The sequence below is a fragment of the Gobius niger genome (genome assembly GCF_951799975.1).
Source record: "Gobius niger genome assembly, chromosome: 8".
NCBI lineage: Eukaryota > Metazoa > Chordata > Actinopteri > Gobiiformes > Gobiidae > Gobius > Gobius niger.
The window spans coordinates 32,065,835-32,093,800 of NC_136859.1; the positions used below are offsets into that span (position 1 = coordinate 32,065,835).

At 42.8% G+C, this 27,966-nt stretch overlaps 1 protein-coding gene across 1 annotated transcript; it reads right to left on the bottom strand.

Annotated features, from left to right (window-relative positions):
• Positions 1 to 966: 966 nt before the first annotated feature.
• bcan (brevican) lies at positions 967 to 27,660 on the bottom strand. The gene is made up of 15 exons (XM_079561862.1): positions 27,503 to 27,660; positions 23,810 to 23,904; positions 21,783 to 22,178; positions 19,321 to 19,495; positions 17,996 to 18,123; positions 16,778 to 17,071; positions 14,483 to 15,220; positions 11,317 to 11,952; positions 7,650 to 7,868; positions 7,434 to 7,544; positions 7,193 to 7,351; positions 3,680 to 3,762; positions 3,363 to 3,507; positions 1,240 to 1,422; positions 967 to 1,154 (listed from the first exon to the last, which is right to left on the bottom strand). Exons 1-15 carry the CDS (start codon positions 27,526 to 27,528, stop codon positions 1,048 to 1,050), a joined length of 3,495 nt encoding a protein of 1,164 aa, XP_079417988.1. The 5' UTR covers positions 27,529 to 27,660; the 3' UTR covers positions 967 to 1,047.
• Between the last annotated feature and the right edge of the window lie 306 nt (positions 27,661 to 27,966).

A 27,966-nucleotide genomic window follows, 5' to 3' on the forward strand; every position in this document is an offset into this window, starting at 1 on the left:
GTTTGGGGTTTCAACAGTGACACTACAGAACAATTAGTAAAAGAAGAAGCACTGGAATGATAGAAGAAGAAACCGCTAGATTAAAAGGGGTGAACCCAAGGATTATTCAACACTGTGTGAATCTTGCCGAATGCTACTCAGTATCACATCGTTTGACCTTTAAACCCCGCATTAATCGAGCACATTTTCACCAGTTTGGCTTTACCCAAATTCAAAAGCTTCTTGACCAGTGTAATGGCCATTTTATACTCACTACTGCCACCTCAGGTCGTATGCGTAACTGCAGCTTCTATGTTAAGCTCGTGCATGATGGCAATTCAGACCCGAAGCAACAACTTTTTGAGTGCAGTTGTGGTGAACAGGTCTGAGCTCTTTCTACACATTAAGACATGGCTGGAACATGTACGGGAAAGAAAATACTTAATTTTTAATTTTTTAAACTCTGTGTATAGTCCCTTTAATTGGTTAATAATAATAAAATCACACTTTATTGCTTGTTCACTGCAAGTAAAGGCATAACTACAAATGTACCATAAACAAAGCCGTTTTATTGAATGAGCCCATTGTTTTTTTGTTAATCAGTATAAAACACGACATACACAACTTCACGATACACTGTGATATTGCAGTATTTTTGGTCATGGTCGTTATACCATGCAACTCTCACACCATACCATCCTTAGTCCAAATGCAGATGACCTAATTCTGTATTAAATTATCAACTACATTTGCTTTCAGACTGTATTAATGCATGTACATTGTGCAAAGTGCGAAATATACAGTTTAAGTCTTCCCAGTTAGGTGAACTTTACAAAACGTGAAGTACACAGCTACTCATTGTAAGGACCTGTTGGACATTTACACTGCAGCTGTATTCAGACTAGGCTGCTGGGTACAAAACTACGAAACATGTTTCTCAAAAGTGTCCACTGAAGGGTTTGTTATGTCAGGATGCAGGATCTCCCGTAGAATCTGTATACTGAAAACGGTTATCACGTTCATGTGCGGAAAATGATTAGTCGTCTATATTGCTGCTGGATTTGGGCTTCAGACATCCCACTTGATGTACCAGAACTGTGGAGCAGACTTCTGTGTGGTCGCGCTCACGGCTGGGGGCGTGGTCACGGAGGACTCTTTCATCAGATGAGCCAAAACTGCAACAAAAAAAGAAGAAAAAAAGAAGCTTAAACATATTGCTACAGATGCAACAAGTGGTCGCGGGATTGAACCTGGACTCACTTGGGATGCACGTCACTTGCGGCGCCTCCCAGTGGCCGCCCGGCAGACACTTGATGACAGGGTTGAGTCTCTGAGTGTAGCCGTCGGCGCAGTAGTAACGCACCATGGAGTTGGTCTCGTAACGCGAGCGCTTCCTACCGAATACTTTAGCGTGGGCCACTTTCGGAGGCTCACCGCACGACGCTTATCAAAGTAAAGACAAATAGTGTTTTTAAAAAAAAAAGACGAGATTGGCATCATTAGTACTCTGAGTAATGGGAGTTAGTTTGATGATTATCTAAATGATGATTATTGGAACAGTGGTAAATGAGATAAAGATGTCAATCTAAAAATGAAATATTGCTTTTTTCTGCAGTGCTCTGACACAAGCGTGAAGGCGGTTACTGATATTAAACTACTGTACTACATTGTACTACAGAGTAACTTCCAGGCAGGGCTCACCGTTCTCATGACAATCGGGTTAGTCGCTCCAGGCCCCTGGGCAAGGGGGTCCATGAAGGAGCCCATTTTTCTATTAAAAATCATAGAAAATGGGAGGGGGCATGTGCAACCTTCTTGCCCCGAGCCACAGCAAGTCTGACTACAGCGTTTACAGGGCAGGGACTCGACCCCTCAGTGGAGCCCAAACTTTTTGTCTCCGAGGGCCAAAATGAAAAAGTACCAATGGTTCAAATACGGCGATGTCACGCTTGAAACACCTATAACTGCTTTTTTCTGTATACTTTTGCATTTGAGTCTATCTACGCAAATAACATGCTACATTAAAATAAATGTTAACTATGGCAAAATGTTATAGTTGAAAAAAATCAACAATTGTAGCGATATAGTGCAAAATGTAAACAACAGTTTTACAGTAGCCTACCTACAGTGACTTTACCTCATTCATTTGTTAACTCAAAGAAAATGCCACATTTGATCATTTTGAAAGTGTCAGTTCAGCATAAATTCTTTTATAAGTCAATTTTCAAGATGTACCTTTGCTGATGTCAACAACCTTTGTAATAAAATTTGGAAAAATCTGAAAGTTGATGTACTACAACGCTCTGTGATTGATAACCACCAAGTATGGTATAGCATGTGGTATTAACCACATGCAGCGCAAAAGTATGTCACCCTCTGGCAGGCCAACAAAATTGTTCTGGTGGGCCATATTTAGCCCGCGGGCCCCACTTTGGGCACCCCTGCCTCAGTGTTTTGATTCGGCCTCTGAGGCCATTCTGAATTTATAAATTGTATTTTTGGACAAATTACTGCTCGATCTCAAAATCCTTTTGCCCCCTGCAGCCTCCCCTTCTACATCACTGCAAAAAATGCCATGAGGACGCTCTCCGGACAGAGTGAAATGTTGGCATCTGCTCAAAAAATTAGGTCTAGTTGAATTGGTTTTAAACCTAGAAAACACAACTTTTATTACATTAATCATATCCTCTTGTTTCAACAAAGTTTCTTTTTGAAAGACCCATATTGTTGTTGTTAGTTTTGATTTGATCAACTGAGCATTTTTGTCAGCTCTGGCATAATAATAGCTGGATGACAAGTAAATAATTGAGATGTAACTAAATTATGTTATGTTTTGTTGAAATTTGCAGAACAGCACAACACAGTGTCCTTAGATTTCTATTATCTTACACATTTGAAATGTTCTAAACTCATATTTTGATATTTATGATACGTTCGATCCACAGCTCAACCTGACTGCGTAACTTCAGCCCACAACTCAAAATGAGTTTGGCACAACTGCTCTGGGGGGAAGGTAAGGCACAGTAGGGGATGTTATTACTACGTGACCAAATGTTAACAAAACGAGATAAATCCCATAATAACATGCACAACCTGATGCATTTAAGCTGACCAGATTACTGAAATTTAAAGTCACGACTCGTGAAGAGAGCAAACACCAACATCGATAAAGAAAAGAGCTACTGCTAACGGCGTCACATAGAAAGCAGAATAATGATGTATTATTATGTAAGTGACAAGACAATCAATAGATCTGTCGTAAGTTTTCTATTTGACTCAACTCTGCATGCAACAACTCGATAGCTTGCTGAGTCATTCTCAGAGTGAGATCATGAGAAGCCTTGGCGTTAGAAAATGGTCGGGCATGCTTTCGGTTCACTCACAGACGCCCTTCTTGCAGGTGTAGGCGAGGTGGTAGTTACATGGCACGTCACTCCAGTGGCCCTCGTCGTGCCACACCATCACAGCACAGTCCTCTCCAGACAGGAAGTAACTGTCGGGCTGCCCTTTGGACCAGTTCTCAAACAGCTGCGGCACAAGAGGCATAGTTTATATTCAAAGTAAGAAAAGCTCAAAAGGACGTAAGGTGTTTTCATATGGAATGTCTAGGGAGCATACAGTAGTTGATTCAGTGACATAATAAAAGACCTTCCTGAGTGCAAAACTGCTTTAAAATGTGATAATTATGTCGAAAACTCACGAGTGGGTTTCCATCGGACCAGCGGAAGTCTCCCTCAATCGTTCTATCATTCAGCCCGATCCACTGATATTCCTTGAATTTATCTGAAAGTTAGACAAAACACAGCCTTCATATTGTAATTCATAGCTATTGTTTGGATCTGTAATTGCTTCTGTTCACTCACTTCGGGTTAATGCTTTGAGTAAGTATAGCTCTTTTGTACAGGTATCTGGGACTAAAACGGTCTAATTGGTCATCATGATCTCATCTAACAATGTGTTTGTAAAGACACGGCAGTCGCTGAGAGAGTTCAAAGCCCCCGGCAGCTGTCTGTGTGATGCTATCTCTGGTTCTGTTCCCAGTGCAGATACAGAGCAGCAGCTCACAACATGTTTCACAGAAGCTGCAGAATGGGGGAGACATGAAAGGGCTTTGTTGTGTCTCTTATGGTAAGATTTTCAAACACAATCGTGCAACACACAGTACTTCCATGATGGTATTCGGACTTAAGGACCAAATGGAATGCCTTGCACTGGTGGTTCAAGTTTATGTCAACAACACAATGGAGATAGAGAGCTTTGAAATATTAGCTGCCCTCTGGACTTAGTCAGTGAAGTGTTGGGCAATTCTCCTCTCATCCAAAAAGTTTCATCAGTGAGACTTGGATGAGAGGCAATAATTGACAGCTCAAGAACTTTGTTCTAGGGTGGACAATTCCTGTACATTTAAGTCATTAGACATTTATTTCCATATGATTATAGACTGTGATGAGAAGCAATGAAGGCAGTAAGACTGTCTTTGTTTAACTCTGGCTCCACCTTGTGGTATAATATGGCAATACATACAGTACAGGGATAGGCAAGTTTGTTTTGCAGCAGGCCGATACAATTCTTTGTCAAAAACCAACAGCTGCACTCTCAAATTGTGAAATACACCTAAGCATCATTTTCTCCAAATTCCAGTGGAGCGGCGCCCCTCAGAGCAGGATGGCAGTATGGCCATGCCGCCTTTGCTCTGCCTGATCCCGTCAGACCTCAGAAGCAAAGCAGGGATGGGGCTGGTCAGTACTTGAATTGGACCAGGAAGCCTGGGTGAATGTAGTGAGTGAGTGAGTGGTTGGGGGTGGTCAGAGGGGCTGAAGGTGAAGACTGGTTGCCTTACTTCCATCAGTCTATCCCAGGGCAGCTGTGGCTTCATTAGTAGCTTACCACCACCAAGTATTGGGTGAATGAATAATGCAATGTAAAGCGTCTTTGAGTATCCAGAAAAGCGCTATATAAAACCGATGCATTATTATTATCATTATTAGTAGTACTTTTTCAGCTTTAATTTGGTCAGGACAGTGCACATTAATGAACATACTCATGCATGTAAACACGCCATGCTGGGTTGTAGACTTGGGCCAATTTCCATCCATTGTCCCACACTTGCACTCTCAAACACACTCTCATTCATCCTGTAATACTGTCCCTGTTTTTAGTGATAGGGTAAACCGGAGAACCCGGTGGACCCCACATACAAGAGAACATGCAAACTCCACACAGTTTAGTTTTAGTCTTAGTCTTTTGACTAAAATGTAATTTAATTTTAGTCAAGATTTAGTCTAAAAAAAACGTTTCAATTTTAGTCTAGTTTTAGTCGACTACAATTGCATGTCAATTTAGTCGACAAAATTTAAGACTAATTTAGTCGACTTTGCATTTATAATATTCATTATAATCATATTTAATCAGGTCCTCTGCTTTATGGAGATGCTTCCAAATGAATAAAGCTCAGACCTGTTCATTTGGCAGTGAATTTAAATGATATGAGGCTCTGTAAATAGAAGTTTGGATGATTTTAGTCTCTCCCTTTCATTTTTATTTAGTCTTATTTTAGTCGACTAAAATATCTGGACATTTTAGTCATAGTTTTAGTCTCATGAAAAACTTTTAATTTAGTTTTAGTCCAATTTTAGTCGTCAAAAATATCACTTTGACTAAAATTAAGACTAAATATTTTAGTCGACGAAATTAACACTGCCAGGGATTGAACTTGCAATCTTCTTGCTGTGAAGCACGAGCTTTGCCACCCAGCATTTTCAAACCTTTTTTGCATTGGGGATCCCTTGGAGCTTTCATTTAAACTCCAAGTACCCCCTGTAAGAGCAATTTACTGTATCCTGACAGTGTTCTGGCATCTGGTCTGTGTCACTTCCCCTTGTTGTTTTCGGAAATTTTTGAAAGTGTCAAGGCGGGAGGGGATGCAGCATGGTTTTAGCTCCTCGTTGGAAAGGGGATGAAGGGTAAAAAAATAAAAACATTAATAAATGTTTTTATTTTTTTACGGCTGTAATGAATTGTATTGCGTTGTACTGACTACTTGTATTGAAATCTTTTAGCTCTTAAGGTTTAAAATGTGCGTATGAATAAATAAAAAGGATAAAGGCAAAACCACTTGTATGCTTTTCATTCCGAATGCTACACACCATACCTCGAGTATTGACGAATATTTGGAAAAGGATCAAATAAATTGATCCTTGATTAATTAAAGTTTTAATCAAGAAAATGTAAAAGTTTTATGTCCAAAAAACCCTGAAAGTGCTCAAATTCATGAATTCAAAACAAAAAGACAACAACATTTAAATCCATTCAAAACTATTTTTGGAAAAGTATTTTTTCCACCTTTTTCTTTAATCTGAAACAATAAGACTGGACTTCCCCAGGGCTGTGTGCTGTCACCCGTTCTTTTCTCTGTGTACACTAGTAACATCTCCTGCCACACAGAAGGAATGACCCTCCTAAACTATGCGGATGACATGGCTTTGATGGCACTCCTCAAAGACGCACAGACCCTGAAACACTTCCGTATGGACTTCCTATGTGTGGATTTGCACAGAGCTCACAGGGAAGAAGGGCACAGTCGATATCTTTAAACTCCTTTTCATCCATGGCCAGCAGGTGGAGCAGGTGGACTGTTTCAAATATGTTGGGATAGCCTGTCCTTTTGGGTATCATGCAGACTCGTTTTTTAAAAAGGCACTACAGCACCTCCATCTCCTCAGAAAATGTTTATCTTTAAATATTAACAAACGCATTTTATCATTGGTGCTCACTCCACTCATTGAATCCATCTTCACATACAATATCTCCACCTGGTTCAACTTTCTCACCCTCAAACACCTCAACAGGCGATCAGTGCTGAGGAAAGTCACTCTCATCACTGAAGACGCCACTCACACTCTGCTTCACTCCTTCTCTGCTCCTTCTCTCAGGCAGAAGATACAGAACTGGCCCAGAAAAACCTCTATGAGAAATTATTCATTCCATCTGCAGTCACTGTCCTACTGTACTTGTATGTTGTTCTTATGTGTTTTTTTCTTTAATGTCAGTTATTGTTTTTACTGAATGAGTTTTAATGAGCCGTGTTGAGGGACAAATTTCTTCTTTTTGAACAGACAATAAATAATCTATTCTATAATTCCAAGAACACGTCGGGTATAATAATATCAAAGGTATTTACAGTACTGCTCTAAGCAACATGTAAGATTCCCACCGTTGACGTAGTGCTGCTCCTCTGGGGTCATGAGAGAGACCAGGTGACCTCCGCACATTCTGCAGTGCTGCTCGGCCGTGTCCCAACTCTGTCGTGCGGAGAAGTGACGGTAACAGTAGCCCTGGAACTTCTCCCAGCCGGGCTCGCACTGCTCCAGCTCTGCTCGAACCCGAGGAAACACAAAGAGAAGCTCAAAGCCAAAGTCGGGGACATGCACTTTAGAGCGGGAGACAGATGCTACCTGACTGACACAAGCCGCCGGTGTAACCAGGCAGACAGACGCACCGCGATTCACCGGAGTCGCCTTCAACACAAGTGCCTCCGTTCAGGCAGGGGCTCTCCAGGCAGGCGTCTGACAAAAACGCGTTTCAGAGATGAGAGATCAGGGACGTAAAATGAACGCAGTGCAGTTTCATGTAGCCTATGTGGATTATTTGAAAGAGTTCTACAGACTTACCTGACAAACCTGCAGCTGACATCTTGACCTCCGGCACCGCGGCGGCCAGGGCGGGGTGCTGCTCCGCGTCCTCAGTAAAGTACTGCGCGGTGGGGGCGGAGAGGGTCAGGTCCTGCAGGTCGTCTGTGGTGAGTAATGGATCGTTCGGGTCATCATAAGAATTAAACGGACAGGTTTCTCCTGATGATGACACCAAATCGTCGTCTTCGGGCCAGGGCTCTGCCAATTCAAAACAGCACACGGTTAACTGAGAAATATACATCCTTCTGCTTCTGCTTTACCTGCGGTCAGAAACCCAAGGGGGACTTTTTTCAATCAATTCTGATTAATTAATTACATAAGGTTTAGTGTGATTAAAAATATTAATCAAAATGAATCACACTTTATTTTTCTCTTTCTTTTTTCCTTCAAGACGTTGCGTAGGGATGAAAACCACATAAAGCCCAAAATAATTGTATTGTCAAACTTGTTTATTCACTCAGTTAAGACTTAAACTAAACTTAAACATACATTTAAAAAGATCATTCTCCAATGTCTTGGGGCAGGACACAATAAATCAAACTATCAAATCAATTTATTGTCTTTGAAGTTTTTGAAATAATCGCACAGGGCAGGCCTCACATCTCCATTTCAAATAAGTTTAAGAAGCACCTAAAATATGCCTAAATAAATCCAAATTGTGAATGATAAATGATTACTCGTCTTAAAGGCACACTGCGTAACATTTTGGACTAAACTTTTGCCATCAATACAGAACACGCTCCCAATGACACAGAAAATGTTATTTTTGCAGTGGGTAATCAAAGAATGGATCTGGATGAGGACCTAACATATTTTAATCTCAAATTCTGCTGACTTTAGTCAACATCTCCATGGAGACGAGCTGGAGACGTCATGTCTTAGGAGAGGTGAGTCGCTCACAGCAAACGCTCATGTTTGTTTGTACATTTATGAGGTATTTTTCAATGTTGAAAGTATCTGTGATGAAATAAATGCTTGTATTTACATTTTGTTTACTGGGGGAGATTTTACACGGTGTGGCTTTAATTTACACTTAAAATAATTCACATCAGATTTCCCTTTTGACCCGTAAACATGGGCAAAGCTTATGTGGACAACGGTCAGTTGTCCACATCCATCCATCCATCCATTTTCTTCCGCTTTATCCGGGGCCGGGTCGCGGGGGCAGCAGTCTCAGCAGAGATGCCCAAACTTCCCGATCCACACACACCTCCTCCAGCTGTTCTGGGGGGACCCCGAGGCGACACCAGGCCAGCTCGGAGACATAGTCCCACCACCGTGTCCTGGGCCTTCCACGAGGCCTTGTCCCACTAGGACATGCCTGGAACACCTCCCGCGGGAGGCGACCAGGAGGCATCCGAAACAGATGCCCGAGCCACCTCAGCTGGCTCCTTTCGACGTGAAGGAGCAGCGACTCTACTCCGAGCTCCTCCCGGGTAACTGAGCTCCTCACCCGATCTCGGAGGGTGCGCCCAGCCACCCTGCGAAGGAAACTCATTTCGGCCGCTTGTATTCGCGATCTTGTCCTTTCGGTCATTACCCAAATCTCATGACCATAGGTGAGGGTGGGAACGTAGATCGATCGGTAAATCGAGAGCTTTGCCCTCCGACTCAGCTCCCTCTTCACCACGACAGACCGATACAGCGACCGCATCACTGCTGACGCCGCACCGATCCGTCTATCGATCTCACGCTCCATCCGTCCCCCACTCGTGAACAAGACCCCGAGATACTTGAACTCCTCCACTTGAGGCAAGGACTCCCCACCGACCTGAAGAGGGGAAGCCACCTTTTTCCGGTGGAGAACCATGGCCTCGGATTTGGAGGTGCTGATCCCCATCCCGGCCGCTACACACTCGGCTGCAAACCGCCCCAGTGCGTGCTGGAGGTCCTGGTTCGTTGAAGCCATCAGAACAACATCGTCCGCAAACAGCAGAGATGAGACTCTGAGGCTCCCAAACCGGACACCCTCCGGCCCCTGGCTGCGCCTAGAAATTCTGTCCATAAAAGTAATGAACAGAACCGGTGACAAAGGGCAGCCCTGGCGGAGACCAACACGCACCGGGAACAGGTCTGACTTACTGCCGGCAATGCGAACCAAGCTCCTGCTGCAGTCATACAGGGAACGGACAGCCCTTAACAGAGGGCCCCGGACCCCATACTCCCGGAGCACCCCCCACAGGGCACCACGAGGGACGCGGTCGAACGCTTTCTCCAGATCCACAAAACACATGTGGACTGGTTGGGCGAACTCCCACGAACCCTCGAGCACCCGATGAAGGGTATAGAGTTGGTCCAGTGTGCCACGACCAGGACGAAAACCGCATTGTTCCTCCTGGATCCGAGGTTCAACTATCGGCCGGATCCTCCTCTCCAGCACCCCGGAATAGACCTTACCGGGGAGGCTAAGGAGGGTGATTCCTCTGTAATTGGAACACACCCTCCGATCCCCCTTTTTAAAGAGAGGGACCACCACCCCGGTCTGCCAATCCAGGGGCACTGTCCCCGACCGCCACGCGATGTTGCAGAGACGTGTCAGCCAAGACAGTCCTACAACATCCAGAGACTTAAGGTACTCAGGGCGAATCTCATCCACCCCCGGAGCCTTGCCACCAAGGAGCTTTCTCACCACCTTGGTGACTTCAGCCCCGGTGATGGGCGAGCCCACCCCCGAGTCCTCAGCCTCTGCTTCCTCATTGGAAGACGTGACGACGGGATTGAGGAGGTCCTCGAAGTACTCCTTCCACCGCCCGACGACATCCCCAGTCGAGGTCAGCAGCCCCCCACCCGCACTGTACACAGTGTTGGTGAAGCACTGCTTCCCCCTCCTGAGGCGCCGGATGGTTTGCCAGAATCTCTTCGAGGCCGACCGATAGTCTTCCTCCATGGCCTCCCCGAACTCCTCCCAGACCCGAGTTTTAGCCTCCGCGACCGCACGAGCTGCAGCACGCTTGGCCTGCCGGTACCTCTCAGCTGCCTCAGGAGTCCCACAAGCCAACAAGGCCAGGTAGGACTCCTTCTTCAGCTTGACGGCATCCCTTACTTCCGGGCGCCACCACCGGGTTCGGGGATTGCCGCCGCGACAGGCACCAGAGACCTTACGGCCACAGCTACGAGCAGCCGCATCGACAATGGAGGAGGAGAACAGAGTCCACTCTGACTCCATGTCCCCCGCCTCCCCCGGAATCTGGGTGAAGCTCTTCCGGAGGTGGGAGTTGAAGACCCCACTGACAGAGGGATCCACCAGACGTTCCCAGCAGTTGTCCACAGAGCGATATTTTTTTTGCAAATCATCAGAAACATGCAGAAATGTGTTTCAAACATCTTAATTTACTTTGTCGCTCAAAATGATAATTGTCCTGAACAACAGACTACAAAAGGTCAGGAAAAAACACTTTCCACATTTTTTCTTATTTATTCCAAGTTTTTCCCAATTTTTTTTTTTTTTTTCTCAATGTTTCACCATTTCCCCCAAAGTTTACCCTTATTTTTCCCCTTTTCCCCCTCAATATTTTCCTTAAGTTTCCCTAATCTTCCCCCAATTGCTCCCACATTCCTTGACATAGATAAACTCGCCCACCTCTATGGTCAGTCGCTATTCTTAATTTCTTCTTAATTCTCTGGTTCAATCAAAGCTAAATCTCACCGTTCACGTTCCTGTCGGTGGCCTCCGTCAGGGGCTCTTGCTCCGGCTCTCCCTCGGTCGCGGCCTCTCCGGTGACCGTGGTGAGGGGGCTGTAGAGCACCTCAGACCGGGACTCCTGTGGGGGCTCCGAGGACGGCACCTTCAGCTCCCACGCCGGTGTGACGCTCCCGTGTAAAACCAGCGTCACCTCCTCGCTTTCCGGATCCGCTGTGGGCTCGGGAGCCACATTATGCCCGTTCACGTCGAAATCATCGCCCGAAAGCTCCCCCGAACCGGCCTCTGCTGGAGTTAGGAGTTCTGATACGGACTGAGTAGAGTTTGAAATCTCATCGTGGCTTTCTTCTGATCCTGTGTTGACCTTTGATAACTCCCATGTGCTTTGTTTATGCACGAAGATGAAGATTTGGGAGACGGCCTCCTCCTCCTCCTCCTCGTCCTCCTCCTCTGCGAGGGTAGGGAGCAGTGTTTCAAACGTATCAGAAATCAAAGTGATGGAATGGGGTGAAGGTGATTGGTCAGAGTCAGTCATAGATGACGCAGCTGTTGGCTCCTCTGAAGGGATGGGTGAACTTTGAAGCGTTGGTGAATCTGTAAACTCCTCTGTGGTCATTTCGTGCTCTTCAGTGGAGATATGATCTGGTGAAATGACCAAAACAAATTCAGAAATCACTTACTTGATCTAATGACACATGATAGACGTAGGGATGCACCGATGCAATACTGTATCGGATATCGGAGCAGATACTGGAAAATAATACAATATCGGGTATCGGCTACAAATATCCGATACTGAACTGATACCAGTTTTAGCTCTCACCACTTTAAAAACTTTCACCGTCGAAATATAAGTGAATATAGCATGCTATATAGTGTAGAATAGTATAGTATAGTCACTGAGTTAACCTCCACCACCATATACTGTATTTCGGTGCAAAATGCCGGGGCTAGCAGCAGCATGCTCAAGCTAGCAGGAGCATGCTAATGCTAACGACAACTAATAAAGGTTAAAGGAATAGGCCACCGTTTTTCCATACTGAGATATGTGGAACTAGGGGGAACTCTATTGTATGGCGTAATAATACCAGGAGTAGTTCGATATCACTCAGTGATATCTTTACTTTACTGTGCGGATGTCGAACTACTCCTGGTATTATTACGGCTTACAATATAGTCCCCCCTTTTATCCGCTTAGAAAATCCACATTGTTTAATTTTGTGTATTTGTAGTGGAACACTTCACGTAACCATATTTAAATAGGGAAAACATGGAAGAGCTTGGTAGCTTCTATCTTCACCTCGTTTGGAGCTATAGTGGAGAGACATTAGAAAATGAACAATTAGCAGGTGGAAAGACGCAAGGATTTTATTATTGGCTATTATATCGCAACCAATCGCAACACCCCTGAGTGAACTGAAACAGAAAGTGCAAATCGAGTATCTAAAGGTTTGTAATTTGTTAGTTAATTGGTCAAGGGCCTATCTCACCGGAGAGAGTTGTGGAGACGTTGTGGAGACTGTCATGATTGGTAGTCTCAGCAACTCGGACTGATTGAGATTGCATCTCACCGGCCTGGAGACTAGTTGGGGACTAGAGTTGCCGCTAGTCACAGAGATGTGTCCGACACGTTCCCTGGAGAGAGTCTTGATGAAAACTAAAACGTTTGATTTCAGCGGAGTCTGCATGGTCTCTGAGTGGTCTCCGAGAGGTCTACATGGCCTCAAGAGTCATATGGAGTCTCTTTGGGATCTCCTTGGTCTCCGACAGGTCTCTGAGACATTGCAGGGACGTCACAGAAACATCTCACAGGTAGAGGAAATAGTGTTAGCGACTAGGGCTGTGCAATTAATCGAAATTCGATTACGATTTCGATTACAACAGTAAACGATTACAAAATTAGCATAATCGGAAAAAATCGATTATAATATTTTTTGCAATATTTTTTTTTTTCTTCAATTTTTTTTTTTTCCACATTTTTTTTTCTAATTTTTAATTTTTGGATTTTTGTCTTTTTCTGCTGGATTTTTGTCTTTTTTCTGCTGGATTTTTGTCTTTTTTTTATGGATTTTTGTCTTTTTTTGCTGGATTTTTGTCTTTTTTTGGGGGGGATTTTTGTCACTTTTTTGCTGGATTTTTGTCTTTTTTTTATGGATTTTTGTCACTATTTTTGCTGGATTTTTGTCTTTTTTCTGCTGGATTTTTGTCTTTTTTTAATGGATTTTTGTCACTATTTTTGCTGGATTTTTGTCTTTTTTCTGCTGGATTTTTGTCTTTTTTTGCTGGATTTTTGTCTTTTTTTTAGGGATTTTTGTCACTTTTTTGCTGGATTTTTGTCATTTTTTTGCTGGATTTTTGTTACTTTTTGCTGGATTTTTGTCACTTTTTTGCTGGATTTTTGTCACTTTTTTGCTGGATTTTTGTCTTTTTTTGATGGATTTTTGTCACTTTTTTGATGGATTTTTGTCTTTTTTTGCTGGATTTTTGTCACTTTTTTGATGGATTTTTGTCTTTTTTTGATGGATTTTTGTCACTTTTTTGATGGATTTTTGTCTTTTTTTGATGGATTTTTGTCACTATTTTTGCTGGATTTTTGTCACATTTTGCTGGATTTTTGTCTTTTTTTGTGGGATTTTTGTCACTTTTTTGCTGGATTTTTGTCACTTTTTTGCTGGATTTTTGTCTTTTTTTGCTGGATTTTTGTCACTTTTTTGATGGATTTTTTGTCACTTTTTTGATGGATTTTTTTAAAGACAACAAATAATCGTTTGAATAATCGTGATTTCAATTATGACAAAAATAATCGTGATTATTATTTTTTCAATAATCGAGCAGCCCTATTAGCGACACAACTGCTTGAGACCACGTAGACCTCTCAGAGACCTCTCAGAGACCTCTCAGAGACCATGCAGAGACAACTCGACAGCTCTGTGATCAGCGGCAACTCGAGTCTCCATCTAGTCTTCTAGATAGGCCCTGAACCTTAATTTATTAGAGTCACTGGGAGAGAAAGTTCCATGTAAATCTGTCTTACTCAACAATACTATCTGCAAATCAAAAACGTCTGCACGAGTTGTGTTTCAAAGTACTGCTATACATATTTAATCTCTGGAGCAGTTGACAAGTCGACAACACATCTGATCACACTACCAGTCAATCAAAGTTTTCATACCTGATTCCACAGCGGCGTAAACTTGAGTTGCATTCTGAGCGTCGAGGTTTGCGGGCGCAGGGTTGGTTCTCTCTTGCCCTGGCTCTGGTGTTGTAGCGTTGTCTTCCGAGTCACTGGTGGTTACATTTGTCTCATCTTCCATCGTTGAAGCATCCGATCCTGACATCTCAACGCCGTCGGTAACATGCTCCTCGGGCTGCTCTGACGCCTCATAAGACATCGTTGCATTGTCTGTTTCGGATTCCTGATCGAAATGCAAGGTGGAAGTGAGCTCTTCGAGGGAATCAGACTGAGTTGTGTTCGTCCAGTCGATATCGGGCTCCTCTGCGTGGTCAGTCGCGTTGCGTTCTGGCTGCCTGAAGCTTTCTGCGGTGGTTGAAGACTCACTGGCGTCATCTTCAGCTGTTGTCTGATCGTTTGTATGTGGACTTCCGCTAGGGGCCGGCTGATGGGAGTCATGGTCGCTGCTTTTGAAGACTTTATCTGGATCTGGGATGGTGGGGAAGTGGTCTTGAGGGGCAGCTGAAGGAAGAACGCTCCTGGTATTATAGTCTTTAATCGGAGTAGGAGAAAGGGTCTCCGTCGGGTACTCCGTGTGCCGGGCCGTCCCGCCGTCTCGAAACGTCCCCTCGCCCACTTCCCGCTTAAACGCATCGGTGAAGAAGAGGATCTCCTCGTACATGTCCTCGTGTGTGGCCGCTTCGCCCTGAGGGGAGTCTGTGTAGGCGCCGTTCTCGCCTGGGATAGGAAGATGGAAGATGTAAAAAGGTGGACACTTTCTTGCACGGGTATTCAAAGTACTTCACATTTACATCTTTAGCACACTTGATAACGTACAGTTTTTCCTAAATGATAGTAGTCTTAGTGATTGGCGAAATTGTGAGCATTTAGATTGAGCTCGTATTGTTTACGTCATGCTTTTGTTGCTTCTTTGTTTGTTGCTTTTCTGTTTTCGAGAAGCTTTTAGGTTTGGGTAATGCCAAACTGGGAAAAAAGTGCTTGGTTCAGGTGCTGGTTAAGAGATTGAAACAACACACATTAATGAACATCATATAAGCTGTACACAAACTGTAAATGTGCCAGATTATAGCAAAATTGCTCATTTACATCTGTAGTCCCGAGGAAGGTCACACAAGTAAAAGAATGAATGAACACAAAACACAATATAAAAACTTCACAAATTAAATTTTTGTTAAAATGAGCAAATGACTGATTTACTTTGAGGTGATGTTTAAGTTGTTTTTTAAAAGAGCTGTAAGTCGGGCATTCTCTTATGTCTGTAGACAAAACGTTGTAGTTAGTTTGTTTAAATGTTGTCTTTCTTTGTGGGATCTCCACATCTCCTCTGGAGGAGGCTCTGGTGCAGAGACCTCTCACTGCTTTAGGATTAATGCAGTTAGAGAGTGGGGCAGGGCAAGACCATGGAGTGCTAGGAAACAAGGCAACAGTTTTAAAATAAATGAAATTTTGAAAATGTAGCATTTTACATTTTTCCAGGCAATTGCAGAGGTGAAGCAACCAAGGCTTTTGATCCAGAATTTGTATGGACTTTTTAAAGAGGATTTCTAGGGTTTCGATCATTGTTTCTCCAGTGAGTGACCAGGTTGTAAGACAATATATGTGAAAATATCATTGAGTGTAGCAACATCTTTGCGGAATCTATTGTCATAAATGATTTGTTTGGAGTTCTGTAAATTCAACTTCATTGTATTCGCAGTGAGTTTAATGTGTTTTTTTGAAAGGAGAGCCCTGAATCTAGACGTAATATGGTTCACCTTTATAAAGTTAAAAAGTCATGTGTCCAAAGTTTACAAACTAAATTCCATTTGACTTTTATTGAAGTGTGAAGCCTGAAAAGTGCATAGCACAAAATGTAACAAAGTTGTAATCTGTAAAGCACTTTGCGATACCTTTCGGTATGAAAAGCGCTTTAATAAAGTTTGATTGATTGAAAGTGCGGTGTAACTGTGGAAAACAAAGCAGTGCATGATAAAAACGGCTTAGAGTATTGAAAGTATTGCGATAAGTGATAAAGTATTGATACTTGGTATTGCAGTAAAAAAAAAAAGTATTGTGATATGATCTGATATTTTGTCTGGGACAAAATATCAGATCGTATTAAAATAGTTTTACAACTGTAGAATTGTTTAATTAAAGTCTTGACTAAAACGAAATAATTCAGAACTCAAATATGTCTTCAAAATCCACACCACACTGCACTGCAAACTGAAAAGCCCAAACACCAAACAGTTTTCAGTGAAACAGTGAAATGACTCGACGTAACGTTTGACCTACCTCTGAAGCAGTAGACGTCGTGCTGCGCGTGCGGCTCTGGGAAGCCCGTCTGGTTACTGAAGCGGTAGACCGTCCGGACGCCGGGCTCCCCTCCTCCGCAGCGCTCCCTGGGGGTGACGATGGGGTACCTCACGCTGCCGTCTGCCAGCCACCCGGGGCTGCAGTGGTTCAGCCCGTCGTTCCAGGCTGCGTACAGCTGGGCCGTGGAGGCCAGCTCTGCCCCCAGGCTCTGACAGTGCGCCTTGGCCTCCCAGAAGGTGAAGCGCTGAGGGGCCGTGCCGTGGACCACCTCGCCTTTGGACAACAAGGCCAGTTTGGAATTTTGGGAGACGCAATAAAGACATACCTACTCCATTTTTTATTTCTGAAGATTTGCAAACACTCCATCAAACATAGAAGTGAAGGATATATATATATTTTTTTTTTCTTCATGACATTGTTGACATTATTATACATATTTATATAGACTTCATAAACGAAACAGAACAAATTGAGTTTTAACTGCTCATGTAAACTTTTCCCATAACAAAACAATGTGAACCTCTTAAAGTGCATATGACACACTAGACACCTTTTTGGCGAAGTTAATACAATTATACTGTTTTTTTTGTTTGTTTGTGATTTTGCAATTATAGTTTCACTTCCTTATTGGACACCAGCAGGAAGTGACATAGATAGAGGTAAACACTTGCCGTGCCAACCATGTTATATCAATGAGAAATGAGTGGGTCAAAATTGTATGGAACCCTCTCTTTATCTATGTCATTAACGTTTGAAAAAAAAAATAGTTTTTGAGAGAATATTTTCAAGAATATAACTATTTCTTCATGTTTATGGTCTGGGTTTGATTGAGGCACTGTATGCACATTTTATGGCTGTACCTTTTTTATTTGTTTTGTGGTAAAAGGATAAGATTTAGTTCATAAGTGCTGTGTCCTAGTGTTGGCATCCTGTGACCTTTATGGTCTTTATATGAGCAGCTGATATCACTGTGACAGCAGCTCACTGTAGGCCGTGTGGATGTGTCTGGATTGTGTTTCTCTGAGTATTTGAGAAGATCAAGAAGATTTAAATTAAATTGCTGCTAATGAATACTTACAACAGATGTTATCCATCTAAATAAGTTATAATTACTTTTTACTCTTTAAAACCTGTCATATGCACTTTAAGGACAATACATCACCCAGCTGTGTGTGCAGCTCAAATAAACTTGCTCACCTCTTATGTTTTCTACATAGCAGTAAACGTCGTACAGTTCGTCAGGCTCTAAGAACCCATAGTTCCTGACCCCTGGCAGGCCGTCCAGATCCCCCGAACAGCCTTCCCTGGGCATCTGAATGGGGTATCTAAGAACACAGGGCATATAGTCACAGTATGGCTCACTTAAAAAAAAAACACAGGTACAAGGTTTTTATTAACATTTTTTTTGGAATATTTTCTTCAAAATTAGCGGCCAGCGTGGACAGGGTCAAAGTGAGCAAAGCTTACAAGGAGCGGGCGTCCTTATTCAAATTAACAGTGACAATGAAGTCTGCTCTTAGCAGTATTTACAAGTCGGTACTGGTGGAAGTACATTTGCACATTACAAATCAAAGCTTTATGTCCACACAATGTCTACATTCATTTACTTTCAAAAAATCTAACCTTACATCTAACCTGGCTAACGTCATGCTGCTGTGTGCGCTCGAATCATTTCGAACTGCACAACAGCCTGGGGACCATGGCCGAAATTTCGCATGGATTTGGGAACCAATCACAGAACGAGGAGGGATGGCAAGATGTTTATTTACGGATAAAATAAAAAAAACTTTATTTACGGATCAAACATGACAGCAGCAGACGCAACGCTATTTTTCGATCGAGCTTTAGGCCGTCTTCTAAATAGTTTAGCTTGAAAGTTTACAGCGGGTACGTCATACGTCATCGGATACGATGATACGATTGGCTATGGCTACGTGCAGACGCATGATAGACGTTCGTAGCGCCCCGTAAACCACACCTCTCCTACGAGAAAATGAATTGGTGGTCCCCAGACTAAATATCACTTGTGATTTTAGTCTGGCGTTAGCCAGGCTACATTACATCAGCAAAGGCCATTCATTTATATTTCTACCACTAGATGGCAGTGATGTAGCAAGAATTCCTGAAAATGTCCTCTCGGGTAACTGACAAAATACATGTTGACATTCAGATCAAATAAAAAGATCAAATAAATACAGAGGGGTTAGGAAGTTTACTCCTCGGTGTATAATTACATTATGTAGAAACTGTTACTGAAAATGTTCAAATGATTATTTCTTCAAACATCTATTGTTGGACAAAGATATCAGTATGTCAACTTTAAGGCTATTTAATGCCATTTAAAAGCTCCAATATTTTCACAAATGCAGAAAATTCCTAAGCTAAATCCAGCACATTAACACTGAAGCCTGTGTGCTGAATGTGTTCTTCATATCAATATAAATGAGAATAATTCAGGATTTTTAATGGTATTTAATGCCTTCATTGTGACATGATTTATCTAATGACTTTAGTTTAATGACCTGACTGAGTGGTCTGCCAGCCAGCCCGCGTCACACTGCTCGTATCCGCTGGTGTAGGCCGCGAACAGCTGCTCCGGAGTGGCCATCTCCGCTCCGATGTCCTCACAGGCGTGGCGGGCCTGCTCAAAGGTGAAGGCGTAGCGGCTCGAGGCGTCACGGTAATGAAAAACAACCCCTGCAAAACAAGTGGATTGCAGCAAATTGCAGAGTCAATTCTATCCCAAAAGGCAAAAATACACTTTTATAATTGGAGGTCAACTGATATGTTTTTTCTAAGGCAGATGCCGATATTTTTGGCAGATTTTTCCAAATGTCTTGTCTATGACCCTGTGTATAATGTTTCTAAATTGTAAAATGTGTCAGTGTTTAACTGTGACAGCTGATTTATTAAAGACATTCCTATTTGGTACTTTTGTTTGAAAGACAAAAATCTGCAGATTCCAAAACTAAAAATGGTAAGTCTGTATTGCAGGGGTGACAAACTCATTTTGGATCATGGGCCGAAATTCAGCTCCCACGGCGGGTCGCGGGCCGCCTATAATAGAAAACATTTTACCAATAAATGAATAATAATAAGCTGTGATTTGGTCAAAGCCCCAACTTGACTGTAGCTTCATTAAAAACAACAGATTACACTTGTATTGCACTTTACAAGCCTGTGTCACAAGTTCCTCAAAGTACTACATAGTAGTCATTATTCATTCACTCCACACTCGGTGGTGGTGAAGCCACAGCCGCCCTGGGGCAGACTGTCCATTTACCACGTGGCTATATAATGTGTTGTTCACATCCTGAGCTCTTATTATGTCAGTGCCCTCTGCTGGACACTTGGAGCTCTTTCTTTTCTTTTTTTATTTAATGCCCCCTAGTGGCTAGAATGAGCATTCTGGTTATTCTTTAAAAATCCATAACTCCGTACAGGAATGGGCTAGAGACTTACTTTTTTTTTTTTTTACATACTCTGGAATTTATGCTCTACAGGGCAGGGGCCGGATTAAATCATCTCAGGACCGTGGCCCGTATGTTTGACACCCCTGCTCAATGCTTATGGTTTCAAAATTCATTGTAAAGCTCTGAAAAACATACGCACATTCAAAAGTGGGTGAGATCTGTATGCTGGTCCAAAAGTGAAATCATTCAGAAAATGGTCCGCACTGCAATTGGAGCTCCCAAAAAGATTGTTTTAATCTATGCACCATATGTGACGTTTCGGGCCATATGCCCTTCATCATGTCTGACTGAGCTCCTTCCAATGCAAAAACAGGACGTCTCTAATTTGCTAATCCAGGGTTTATACGGATATTTGAAACAAAATCTGTGGTTATTTCAGAATATTTTCAAACATCCCATCAAACAGAATACATTTTAACATTAACGGACACAATGGGCAAAGAGAAAATGTGACTTGATTCGCTGAGACAGTGATCAAACCTTTGGAAAGGAGCTACTGGAATCGAGCCTTGTTTCAATTGTATATTACTTTCAATAGCAAATAGGCCTATTATTTGAAAAAAAGATACACGCTGATGAAACCAGGATTCCGCACACTAATACTTCACTTTTAACGTCACCACCACGAAGTGAAAGCAACATTCAAAACCTGAAAGATTGGATCCCAAATAAGTGCAGACAGGAAAATCCATATTCTATTGCATCCTGGGACCGGCAAATGAGAAAACAATCCATCACACTAACCCCCTTTGCACGAAAAACAGCCCATAAGAGGTGCAAACGGGTTTTGTAATGCCGCTGGTGAATTCTGATGCTTATACAGATATTTATATGAGTGACAATGATGCAAATATCACACTTTTTCCCACAGTTTATAAAGCACAACCATGAAGCATAACACATGACTTACAATAACCCAAAATCGGCAGAAAATTGGCTAATGTTTTAAGAATACATGAGTAAACCAGAAACAGATAGTTGCCAAGATATTTCAACCCAAAGAAAGAATATGTATTTAGTGTAGAAATGTAGAAAGCCTTTGGGGAGCTACAGATACAGGGTTTATCCAGGCAGCAGGTCAAAGTTAATGCTTTTTAATGCCATTTCACTGCCCAGACACAATATATTTAATGCAAAAGATTGGTACATTTATTGTTTGTATGCAGGGGAAATGTGTTTATCAAAGAGCAAAATGGACAGGCCCATTTGAGAACTAAAGAAAGTTTCTGTAAAACTGACAAATGTGTAATTACAAGGTTTTGAAAAACTTACAACTTGAACATACTTTGACACAGTTCTGAAATTTTACACAAATGGTGGGCGCTGGTGAGGCTATAGCTGTTGTAAATTTAGAGTGTCTGCTATGAAGTATGTCTTCAGGAGAGAAAACCTAAATTTTCAAAGAGGTTTTTTTTTTGTTCTGTTTCCAATGAGCTATTTAAAAAGACATTTAATTTCAACTTTGAATAGGTTGCTATTTGATTTGGCCCGGCGATTAACCTGCACCTCACCTTTAACTTTGACCTGAACCACGTCGTGCGCGTCCTCCAGCCCCTGCTGCACCTCGCAGCGGTAGAAGCCCGAGTCGCTGTGGCGCAGCCTGTCCAGCCGCAGGGTCAGGTCGGCGGGCGAGGACGCGTAGTTCTGCAGGGACGCCCGCTCCTTGTAGGCCTCGCTCACTTTGACCCTGTCCCCGCTGGCCACCAGGATCTCCGTCTCCCCGCCGCCCTGGGTGACCACGGTCCACTTGACACGGGGCAGGGAGAGAGCGGCCAGGCGGCCGTGGGTGGAGGGGGACGGAGGGGGGTGGGCCAGAGACACGAGGCAGGGGAGAGTGAGGGAGCCCCCCAGCGCGGTCAGGACCGGGGGGTTTATGGGGATGGTCACCTGGAGGAGGCTGGACTCATCTGAAAAGACAATAGGTTACAAAAGTAAAGCAACTAAGTAACTCATGCCCTTAGAGGCCATAAGCGCTACAGCAGGTGTCGTAGCATGTTGCGTTTTTTTACTCATTAATTGTCCGTGAGAGTAAATACTACACTGACAGAAAAGACAAAGGGAGAGAGGGATATTGTACATCCAACTACACAATGGAGAGAATTTTTGTCACTCAAACTTGGCTGTAAACACTGCTAAAGTGGCGCTAGCCCACAGTTAGCTTTGCCCGTTAGCCTGTTAGCTTCTTCTTCCTGATTCCATTAGTGTGTATTGCGCCTCCGGGTCGGAGCAGGGAAAGTTGCATGTTTGGCCAGAGACACCAGAGGGAGATGGAAGACCCCCCAATCATCTCATTTACACTTGTATAGCCCCCAGAGGAACTATGAAAAGGATTTATTATGGTAGACAAGTTACTTAGTACTGCTTTAAAGGCGATTTTTAAAACGACAATGAAAATAATCGAACCAGGAGACCAGAAAATCAAGTGACATACAATTTAGCTGCAGCAGAAGAAACTATTCTTGGAGAAAATGGTTCAACAGTGAATGCCAAAATCCTTATTCACCTACATCAGGGGTGTCGAAGTCGTTTGGATCGAGGGCCGAAATTTAGCCCCCCTCAAAGTGCTACATAAAGTCATTATTCATTCACTCCATATTCAATGGCAGTATGTTGTTATTGTAGCCACAGCCGCCTTGGGGCAGACTGACGTGGCTTTAATATACTGTTTATATCCTGATCTCTTGTTATGTCAGTGCCCTCTGCTGGACACGTGTAGAATTATTTCCTTTTTTAAATTTAAGCTGCCCCCCAGTGGTTGGAGTGAGCAAACTAGTTACTTTGTTAAACTCTGCACAGGAATGGGCTGGCGACTGTTTTTTTTTTGTGACATGCTCAGGAATTCATGCTCCTCAAAGGGCCACATTAAATCACCCCACAGGCCACATGCGGCCCACGGGCCTTGACACATGTGACCTGCATTATAATGACCAACAGTTATAGGGCGGCATCCAAAATCACAATACATTTATTTAATCTTGACAGTTTTTCCTTCTGCATGGCCGGTAAGTCAATCTGAGGGAAAATCAATGTATTTAGCAAAGCAGGCTAAGGTAAAGCAAGGCCTGTTTATTTGGACAGCTAAATGTACATACAAAAAAATTCAAAGTGCCTTTGTAATGAATTTAAAGGCACTGTAGGTAACATTTTGGCTTATACTGTTGGATTATACATCCTAGGGTATGTACGTTTTTTGTATTTCATAAGACATCCCAAGATGTAAGGTCTTATAGATGTATTAAATGTTGAAATCCAATATTGGTTTCACTGATAACAATTGTAAAGTTGATTTATTTACAATTACAAAAACATTTTACATAATTTGAAAGTTTGGACATTGTCAGAGAGAGATTGAATTTAACAGTCCGGCTCTCCTGCCGGTACTGGAAGTAAAGATCCCATTCAAGATCTCCCCAAAAAGAGATCATGAATGGGATTTTAATTTCTGACGCCATTAGGTACGTGGAACTCAATTCAATCGAATACTCCAAATAGTCAATGCAGTTGTTGTGGAAGACTGCGGGGGGGCTGTGAAACTCACCGGGCTCATGGTGGGGCTCATGGTGGGGGGCACAGGACGAGGGCAGAACCAGCAGGCAGAGGGCGCACACGAGCAGGGAGGGGGGTGCTCCCAGTCTGTGCACAGAGAACACAACAACATGGCCAAACCAGTGACTGTGTTTACATGCCGTCAAAAACCCTTTCATAACTGGAATATTAGCAATAACCTGGTTGTGCATATATACTGTATTTATCTCTGTTGCACTTTAATCTTACTGTAATTACATATTTGTTCAAACAAAATAAATAAATAAAACAGAGCGTAGCATTACATTGAATTGTATATCCAGAACTATATCCCGAGACACACACGGTTACAGTAGGTGGGGATATGTACAGTACAGTTTTTTTAAGCCATTCCGCGGGTGAAAAAAACTATTTGCCTTGTTGTTTTCAAGGTAGAATTGGCTATTTCTGCCATATTTTTGATAAAAATCACCATTTTGCATGAAAAAATCTCAAATCCAAGGCTCCGTGAGCTGCTTTTTCTCTAAGGGAGGGAGATAGGGGCACTTTCTCATCATCGCCGGAGCACATGTGCTCTGTTAACTAGTAAGCAAAGGGTTTTCAAATATTTTTGGGCGGGTTTGGCTGCCCAGACCTGGCAACCCTGCCACCCGGCAATAAACTAAAGAGGAAGAAGGCGAAACCCAGACACAGCACCACACTTCAGGAGCGAGGAGGAAACTGATTACTGTACGCATTATTATAATAGATCCATGGGTGAAAGACTTGAATATTTATAGTAGGAAGCATCGAGATGTTTCAGAAACCGGAATATTGACCTTAACCCGAATATTAAACCCAACTTTAAACATAATCAGTGAGGAGGAACATTTCTGACAGATCATAGTATATTGCTGGTCTATTTCTGAGCCGCTAATTACCAAGATTTTGTTTTGCTGTTATTTGGTTTTGAGTATTGATGGCAACTTTTTCCCGCCTGTTTTATTCCTATGGAGAGTTAGCTGTGTCGCAAAATAAATACATTTTTAAACAGCAGACAACGAGCAGCTGTTGGATACTTGCTTCATATTATATACTTTACTCAGAATGTAAATACTTCACCCGAGGAGACTTCTGTGTGTATAACTAAGTGTTATAGCCTTGGGGCTAAAGGCTAACATTGATTTAACGCTAATAACTATTAAAATAACACCATCTCAACTCATTTTCATGAAACACAGTCAGCTTGACGTTTATTTAAGCTGTCGTCTGTTTTTTTTTAATTTTTTATCCCACAATATTTTTTTTCTGCTTGCTAAAATATGGACAGGAAGTAGTCTTTGCCGTACACTCGCCTACAGGAAGTTGGCCAAAAACAACCTGTGCAGAGCCGACTCAACTACATTTTTGTGCGGGCCACATTTTTCATTCACAGTTGGCTATGGCACATTCAAAACGCCACCACACAGGCTATTAATTTGCCTCTTCTCCGGAGCTTGGCACAGATGGGACAGAGGCGCTGCTGTGTCCTTGGAGCTTTGAAGTGTCTTTGAGTCCGACTTGAGGAGCAGCACAGAGTGAGCAGAATTCTGATTTCTAACTCAAACCAAGAACCGGCTTTGCCACATTTGGCATTATCATTTCACTGATTACAGCTCAGGCACATTCACATTCACTGACACATATGGCATAATTCTGGGGAAACACCACAGCAAGTTTAAACGGCTTGAAACATACATAGTGTTTCAAGCTGCGAGCATATATTATAGCATATACTATATAAATAATGAGCTAAAAGTAAATGAAACAGGTTTTATCCATGAGAAACCCCTCTTGAGATTTAAAAAAGAAAATGCGACTTCTATTATAAAACAATTCAACTGAAGGGGCAACAATTTCCAGACTTTGCCAAGGAATATGTTGATATGCTATTAAACGTCCACCTATCCATGACCATGATAAAAAATGAGCTGTAAATGCCACAAAGGGAGCAGGAGTGTCCTCGTGCAATGTCACTTTTTATGTGCAACAAAAAAAGGCGCTGAAAGAGGCTGGGTTTTCCCTCGAGAGACCGAGTAAACGGTCGCATCCAAAGAGTTGCGTCACAAACACTTAGACGTCTGAGCACTGGAGCAGCCAGGGAAGGTCAGCTAAGGCGGCTAGAGGAAAGAGGGTCAAGGGAAAAGTAGAGCAGACTTTCAACAAGATTTTAAGCTATGTCAGAAATGTCTTTTTTTTTAAACGGCTTTCAAACTGGCTTAATGACCATCATGGTTGAATTTGCTGCATGGTCTATGTTAAACATTACAGAAAAGACTGGGTCAATATTATATTCTTAACAAATGTAAAAAATAAACAAAATGAAAAAGAGTTTCCAATACTTTTCTTCTCATGCTTCAGGTCAGATTTTTCCAAATCCAATGTTTGTAAAAAGCTGCAGCCTGAAAGACAATGTGCTTTCATCTGAATGTTTCATTGATATGCAACAGAGGCCACAACCCAGCAATAAAGGAGGCAGGAACTGGCCAGATCAAATAAATAACATGCCAGAAAACAATAAAAGAGCTTGAGAAAGCTAATTAGAACTAAAACTTCATTCAACAATTTTGTTCAAGCTGGACGTGGAGGTTACATCCTAGTCCTTCGAAATATTATGTAATCCTTCTGGCTTGGATAGATCCTAAACTTTTACACTGCAAGCTTATTGATATATGATGCAAGCAAATAAAGATTTGAGACGTTTTGATGCAGGCTCGGATGTAACCAGTCACACTGCTACAGCCATACTGAGGAACACATTAGAGGGTGTATGTTCACTGCAGCACTATTGTTCCAATGGAACAGCATAACATTGGAAAAAGCTTCGGAATAAAATGTTCAGACAACTAAACTTGGGACAGTTCTGAGCCATCTACCCAGGCTCTGCTCCTCTCTCTCCATTGTCCCAGAGAAGACCACCACCCACTGCGGGCCCAGCACCAGAGCCACATCGCGCCACCTCAAATGACTTGGCCTGCCCATCTCCGAGGCAACCCCCGTCCCCCGCCTGGCCTTACAGGAAGGAGGAGTAGCCAAGGAGTTCTGGGGAAAAGGAAGAGGGAGGCAAATGGACCACTAGCTACAAGTTGGTATTCAAGAGGCATTTGGAAGTCTTCAGTCTGAAACTGTCCAACTGAGGCGCTGCTGACTCACTGCTTCAGAGGCAGACGAGGGGAGGCACCAAGTTATCAATCTATGAGAAGCTTCAAAACGGAACACGCAAGTTTAATGACAGCCAAATGGCAAAAAAACAAGTTCAAGAACTCAAAGGTATAAAACATTTTTTAAAGAATATGTATAGTGAGCACTTCTCCTTTGCCAAGATACAGTACATCCTCCCTCAACAGTTCGAAACACCACTTTCTTCCATTAAAAAAAATGCTTTGCTGTGGAAGCAATTTGAGCTCTGAAATGATCAGATTCTTCCTATATATGGACAGACAATGCCTAATTTGAAATTCTCACATCGAGTGTCGAGAATGAGGCTGGGCTGTGCATCACTGGGCTCACACAAACGTCTCTGAATCACATGAAAACACAGGAAGCATTTGCCAATTACACACGTTTGCTTTATTCGTATATATAGCAAACTCTATTGAACTCAATGAAAAAGTTAGCCGGATCAACTTTAAATTTGAAAAGGGATCGGATATGAATGCATTCATCTGGGCCCACATAATAGACTGACCTTTCCTCCCGGGTGTTGGGGTCCATTTGCAAAGTCTCTCCCGTCTCCTGGGCACAGGTGCGTGGCTTCTCTGTGTCCACAGTCCCGCTCCGAACGCGCTCCCTCCACTGACCGCTACAGCTGCAGCCCGAGTCCGACCGAGAGGAGAGGGGAGGTGAGCCTGGGGGGGGGGGGAATTAAATATAAGCACCCCTCCTCCCGAGTCCTGCCCCTCCCATCCCAGTACTGAACACAGAAGCTGGTAATGTATGTACGTTTTTGAAGTAATAGTCGTTTTCCACACCACACAAGTCAGAATTAATGCTTTTTAATGGCCAAAACAATCACTTTTATGCCATAAATATAGGCACTTTTTCCCCCTTAAAGGAACAGGCCACCGTTTTTCCACACTGAGATATGTTATTACCTGAGTTTAGACGAGTTGATGCGTACCTATCTGGTCTTTGTGCGTGACCGTGGAAGAG

What these genes read in the sequence shown, in the direction of transcription:
- bcan (XM_079561862.1), bottom strand. Translation starts at nt 27,528, where the DNA reads ATGGACCCCAACACCCGGGAGGAAAG. An exon ending in CGACGTCTACTGCTTCAGAG is followed by an intron (nt 15,221 to 16,777) that starts GTAGGTCAAACG and finishes TTCCTATCCCAG; the next exon opens with GCGAGAACGGCGCCTACACA. An exon ending in GTCAGCTGCAGGTTTGTCAG is followed by an intron (nt 7,545 to 7,649) that starts GTAAGTCTGTAG and finishes CGTTTTTGTCAG; the next exon opens with ACGCCTGCCTGGAGAGCCCC.